This window comes from Prosopis cineraria, unplaced genomic scaffold (genome assembly GCF_029017545.1).
Source record: "Prosopis cineraria cultivar Desert tree isolate PC_DT_omini unplaced genomic scaffold, ASM2901754v1 PC68, whole genome shotgun sequence".
Classification (NCBI taxonomy): Eukaryota; Viridiplantae; Streptophyta; class Magnoliopsida; order Fabales; family Fabaceae; genus Prosopis; species Prosopis cineraria.
Genome location: NW_026555398.1, coordinates 41,660 through 48,220, shown reverse-complemented (window position 1 = coordinate 48,220; position 6,561 = coordinate 41,660). Strand labels below are relative to the sequence as shown.

The window sequence follows — 6,561 nt, the reverse complement described above, 5'->3', positions numbered from 1 at the left end:
TTAATTCCTTCATGATGATACCTGTGGGCCGGCATTGCCCAAGGTCTACTTTTCGTAATGGGCTTGTTTCATTTTGTTATCTACTTGCAATCGTTTCACTACCCAAAAAAAAAAAAAAAAGACGATTCAAGTGGCGCTGATTGGGAGCAGGTCGCGCTAATTGTGTTGAAAATTCTTAAAACAACAAGGAGCCATGTAAAACTTGATATAAACTATAGGGACTGATAGATTAATTTTCCCTATATATTTATTTATTCATTTAATTTTCCTGTACATTGCATCATCACCATTCTTGCCATTTGAGATATTTTAATATGCTCAAATGACTCCATCCAATGATGTAATGTACCATATACAGCTTCCAACCATTTCCCTAGCTATCTCTAAAAAGGAGAAAAAGAAATCTATATCAAGCTTGAATGTTGAAATAAACTGTGTAAGTTTCATCTCTGAAGGAGTATAATGGCTCCAAAACAAAATTCCTCCTTGCCCCTTTAGCAACAAAACTAATAGGATTGTACTGGCTTATTCCTTCTGTTGCTATAAAGCTAGCAGCTTGGTTGAAATTAGCATCAGAACCAGAACTGCAACTGAGCTTCACACTTTCACCAGAACCAGTACTACACACAAAGCAACCTTTATTGCTTTTTGATTCTAAGGATATAGTTCCATTTTGTCCATCCAATCCTGCTAACACATTGAAGACACTAGAGATCCCAGCATTTGAAGAATCTGTAATGACAAGAACATTTTCTGCTCCTTGGTGTGTCAGGAGCTTTCCAGGAAGATCATATGGTTCCAACATCACTGATGTATCAGCAACTTCTCTCACTGTTGAAAACTTGGAGTTAGATTCACTTGAAATAAGTCTGAAGGTAGCATGAGGAGCTGATTCTGTGCCAGGTTCAGGTAATTTTTGCATTATAAGAGATTGATTTGAGTTTGTTAAAGCAAAAGTTGAGCCTGAAATATCTTGGGAAAGTGTTGCTAGTTCATCGTTGTGTGTAGTAGGGATTGAAGTAATCCAATTAGCATTAGATTCATCTGACCGAACTTTGATGTCCCAATCACGGGTGGTATGACCCACAAGGAGATAAGGACCATAAAGAATTGCTTGAAGAGAAGCATATTCTGGCCTGTCATCTGAATTGAATTCAACCCAAAACACAATATTAGTGATAAGATTTTGCTGTCCCTTTTATTCAATGGCATGGTAGTGACTAACATAAATGGATTTCTACATACCTTTAATAGCCTCTGTTCTTATTGTAAGGGGCAACTGAAGGGTTAGCTTGTCATTGACATTCCATTTTCTTGTGACCGACAAAAAATCTCCTGCACATCCACAAAAGATCCTTTTTACTAGAGAGAGATTAAATTGTGTGAAAAACTGAAGGCTAGCTAGACCCAATTATTGTGATATGAATAAGGTGAAACCTCTAGCTTTCAAATGAAAAGAGTTGAATACCAGGAGGTGGTAGAGATAAAATCTGATCATTTAATACAGCCTTGGCACTATCTAAAATTGTCCATGTTGGTATTCTGAAATTCAATGTAGAGGAAGAGCCAATTTCCTGCAAAATTAAGTTAATATTTCAATGTAAGCTATTTTCTTCAGAGCAATATTTTTCTTTTTATGTAACAGCTGTAAATCTCTTTGTCAATATTGTTTGAAATATTCAATCTCTATTATAAAAAGGCAAAAACGTGGAGGTCAAAAATTCTAATGGACTGAAATATTTCATGATGCAAAAGCAAGTGTCATTTGTAACATAAAATACTTGTAAGTACCTTGGCTGGAGAAAACGTGAAGGTCACTCTTAGGAAAGGATCCCATGATGTAATAGGAGACACAGTTTGATTAAGCATGAGACCCCCTGACTTCCAATTAAAAGAGCTTGATATGTACTGGATTATGTGAAGAGTGGGGTCCCCTTCTTGTTCAAAATAAATAGAATCCCCCAATTTTGAGAATGATTCAATACCTAATAAAGATAATCCAAGAAAAAAAAACAAAAGAGATAGTAGATAACATGAGTAATTGAGTATGCATACTTCAGTTTTGAAAGGATATATTGTAACTCTTGAAACAATTTAAATTATTTGATAAAGAAAATATATGAATACCAGTTCCATAGCAACACCAAAAAGAGTCAAACTTTGTTCCCCAACCATGCCCAGTTTTAGCCTTTGAAACCCCAGGGGCTAGTGGGAGCATGTAAATCATCACTCCAGGATCCGTGCCTCTTTGAATGCTTAGTACACCATTCGTTAAGGCACGCTCATAATAGTCTGCATAGGTCACTTCCTTGGTCCATCTAAATAGGTGCCTTGAAACCTATGAAATTAAGCCTGGTTAATTTTTTTTTTAATTGCAGATACTATGGAAACAATCTACAACAGTTTATGGTAAAATATTGTGGATAGGGTATAAAGAAATAATTTAACAGAGAATTAGCTAATAAAATGATATATAATTGGTTGTAGTTGTACCTTCAACATGTTATAAGTTGTGCATGATTCTTCAGTTTCTGTTGTTGACAAGACATTACTTGCCATTCTCTTAGGATCACTCCTTCAAAATAAATAAATAAATTATAATCATCGAGTAATTACTATAACAAGATGGAATAAAACTCTAGCTATACACAATATCATCTTGGCGCACGCGCACACACACATATAATTGAATGGATCATTTGAAATTTATATAGAAGAAATTGATAATAAAAACATAATTAATTAGGTCACATTACCACCACTCTGCAACCGATGTCCCTCCAGTGGCATAGCTATGAGATGAGTTAATAATGTCCATAAAGAATGTTCCAATTTCCTATCATATATAGCAAAAGGCATGAATAATGGAGCTTGTAAGAAACTTTGAATCTTGGCAACCTAAGCAATGCATAAAATTAATGCGTTTTTATCTTCAAGTTTTGTCATAAGTTGTATCATATGGCCTTAGCCACAATAATCATACTAGATAATTGGGAAGAAAACATCAAAATCACAATCTATAAAAATAAATAACTAAATAAATATATATATATATATATATATAATCAAATATTATGGCCAACAATAATACTAAATAAACATGACATGATATCCAAGCAGAAGTTTACCTTATAAAGTGGATCACCAGTAACTTCATACCGCATTTGAGATCCAACAACAATTGGTATATGTGTATTAGCATGCAACACTGAAATGTCATTAGCCTGCATGAAAAGGGGAAATAGAATTTTCAAACTCTTGGGCTTTAATTTGTAAAAATAATATCATCATGCATTATATTTATTAATAAAATTTATATTGATAAATTATGAACCGTGAATCATCACAAATCACAAATTTTATACAACGTAGGAAACGCAAATTATTTAAATATAATTTTTAAAACTATGATATAAGTTCAAATCCAAATCTTTAAACATGTTATTAAAATGTGAGCGCAATATTGTTAATGATGTTCACTTGAAAAATCATATTTTTGGGGAATGAAAGAGTAAATAATGATTGCCCTCATCATACTTCCAACTTATAATCTCTTTTTCATTTGAAATCAAAATTAAAATTTAATTTGAGTCAACAATAGCATTTATATGGAAAAACTTAGTTGTCATTTTAACTTATATATATGCACTTTGTTTTCACCAATTGTGAACAAACAATTTAAGATAAAATAATATTAAAAGACCATGATGCTAACATTGCAACATCCTGAAAACGAAAATGATTTATTAATTAGCAAGACATTTAATTTCCAGGCATTGGAAGTTTAGTGGGTATTGAAGAAGATGTGCAAGTGTCTAAATTACTTACAATGATTTAGGGCCATAAATATACTTAAAATTGATATAAAAGAAATATTATAAATTAATATAATGGTTACCTGCACAGCAAGCAAGCCTAAAAAGCATGGCTTGTCAAAAAGATGAGCCAACAACAGATGTTTTGGATCCTCCTGCATAGGTTTACAAGAAATGTACATATTGAAAATTGAATGTCAGAGATAGAATTGAATATTATGAGTTATAATATTTTTGAATTTATATTTATATTTAGAGACATTCACGGGTCGGGTCAATTTTGGTCTACTACTCAAATCGGAAAGATCTTTGGGTTAGAAAAAATCAACCCATGACCTAACCCAACTTGAAACGACCCAAAAAGTTATATCAAGAAAGTATGAGAGTGAAAAGCATCGAACAATCAAATTAATGAAGCAATAAGACTAGTTAACCTACCGTTATGCTATATAAATTGTAAAGAACATCATTCATTCCTCCGGTTTCCTCATTCAATGATTGGTAGTGCCTACTTATAGTGTGCTTTGTGATCACATTTTGTACACGATTATAAAAGTAGTCAACCATCCATGTTAGCATTTTCAAAGCACGAGGGTCACCAGCTATAGTATGTTGATCTAATAGGCCAGCCATAATCTGTCAAAATTGATCAACTTAATTAGTCCCCATGATATTGACCCAACAGTACAATTGTTATGTACTCAAAAACAAGTTATGCATTAATTTACCTTGTGAATGGTGTAATAGGGAGCCCACACATACTCAATTGCTTCAAACCGATCAAAAAATTCAGATGGAAATGCAGAGAGATATCCTGTGCCAAATTTCTGTTGACATGCTGAAAGGCCAGCAATAATAGCTGACATTTTCTGTTTCAGAGCATCGTTATAAGTGCTAGCCCACATTCGAGCCGATGCACTCAAGTAATGCCCTTCAAAATGTTCAAAACAACTCATTATAAACCGATTGTGAGTAAGAAGCATGTAAGTGATTTTGATACAAATTATTAGTTATTTTGGAAAAAACACCATCATTAAACACTATAATTTTATTTGGTTTCATTTTTAATTTTTATAATTTTTCTAGTATTTTCATCCCCTATAATTTTAAGGAAATTAATTACGTGACGTTTATTCTTTAAATCCTTAACAATGTTAAATTACAGGAATTATAAATATTAAAAATACTAGAAATAAGTTATAAGATTAAAAACAAAGCTCAATAAAATTATAGTAATGAATGATTGTGTTTTTCTCTTTTTTTGTCCCACTAATATACCTTATTTCCAGGGCGATGGGAATCTAATTCTAATGTGGGATTTCTAATTTCTTTTCATATGAACTCACCTTTAAACCCAAAAATAATAATAATAAGTATTTACAGCGAGACACAAGTAACACATGATTAAAAAATTAAAGACAAGAACATTAGACATGGTGAAACCAAAAAAGTTAAGAAAGTGAATGAAAGGGACTCACCAACAAAATGGCCTCGAAGCTCCATATTAGGACTTTCCCAACCACCATACGGCTTGCCAGGAGTGGGCAAACCAGCTGTTTTCCTGAAGCTCCAGAGCAAGTTGTCAACGTCTAACATTAACAAGTACTCCAAATTCGTGAGCTGTGCTCCACCATGGATTGAATCCGGATGCAATCTCACATCATGCAGAGACACCTCTCTCAGAATACCTTGAGGTGCATTCAACGTCCCCTTATTCTTCATCTGTCTGTACAACACTGCCCAATCATGCTCATCCTTTTCTTCTTTCAGCAACTTTCTGGGCAACAAACTTTCCCAGACAGAGTCATCCGTTGGAGTGAGATGATAATGAGACATCACCTCGTTCTTCCATGTCTGGTTTTTGGATTCTGATAACAGAGCGCGCAAGGTATGAGACTGGCTAGGAGTGTTGGTACATTCTTTAAGACCAGTGACAGCAAAAGGACTCAGCATCACCAGCAGAACAATGATGGGGGAGACCAATGGGCCTGACAAGAACAAGAACACACACATGCGATCAGTTTGTTCTTCATCAATCTGTTCAGTAAATAAAATAAAAGCTGCTGAGACTAACAAGCAGTTGAGAAAATCACCTGAAGAAGGTGGAGGCCTGGGAGTGGACTTAAGAGTCGGATTCGGATACATCTGCTGCTGCAACTGCATAAAAATTCATGAGCTTGTTTGGTTGGAGAGAAAATAAGAGAGAAAGGAAGAAAGAGAAGAGAAAACAGACCTGGTTGATAGGATGCAGGGGAAGTGAAGAGAGAGAAGAGAGGAGAGAGAAGGGGAAGGGAGACATGTGAGTGAGAGAGTGGGGCATGGTCGCATGGAGGGGAATATATAGGAAGAAAAGGACAGAGGAGAATGAGAGGGAAAGAGAATCCCGTGAAAGAGGAAAAGAAAATAGCGAGAAAATGAGAGAGAAAATAAAAAATGGAGGCAGGAGAATGGAGAGGATAATACAAGAAGGTTCACGGATGAGCATTGAGAGTTGAGACAAGCACCACCGCCTGTGTGTGTGTGTGTGTTTTTTTTTTTTTTTTTGCCCCCTTTTCATCCTATTTTTTAGTCATATTTTTTTAAAAAAATTGTTCTTTTATATGAAATCTGTAATCTTTTATTGTACGATTTTGAAAATAATCTCCAACAAATTTTAAAAAAGAGTGCAATATTTCAATTCTTAAGAAAACTCTTCTTCCATATCAAATATTTTTTAAAAATTTAGGGGAAAAATTAAAATGTGAAT

General features: G+C 34.1%; 1 protein-coding gene across 1 annotated transcript; it reads right to left on the bottom strand.

The window, feature by feature from the left end:
• Positions 1 to 202: 202 nt before the first annotated feature.
• Positions 203 to 6,150, bottom strand: LOC129295211 (uncharacterized). Its single transcript, XM_054933691.1, has 14 exons — positions 6,049 to 6,150; positions 5,909 to 5,972; positions 5,294 to 5,803; positions 4,544 to 4,746; positions 4,254 to 4,451; positions 3,899 to 3,970; positions 3,129 to 3,224; positions 2,757 to 2,836; positions 2,494 to 2,575; positions 2,128 to 2,338; positions 1,792 to 1,985; positions 1,469 to 1,574; positions 1,246 to 1,335; positions 203 to 1,143 (listed from the first exon to the last, which is right to left on the bottom strand). The coding sequence occupies exons 1-14, from the start codon at positions 6,133 to 6,135 to the stop codon at positions 410 to 412; spliced, it is 2,727 nt and encodes a 908-aa protein (XP_054789666.1). The 5' UTR covers positions 6,136 to 6,150; the 3' UTR covers positions 203 to 409.
• Between the last annotated feature and the right edge of the window lie 411 nt (positions 6,151 to 6,561).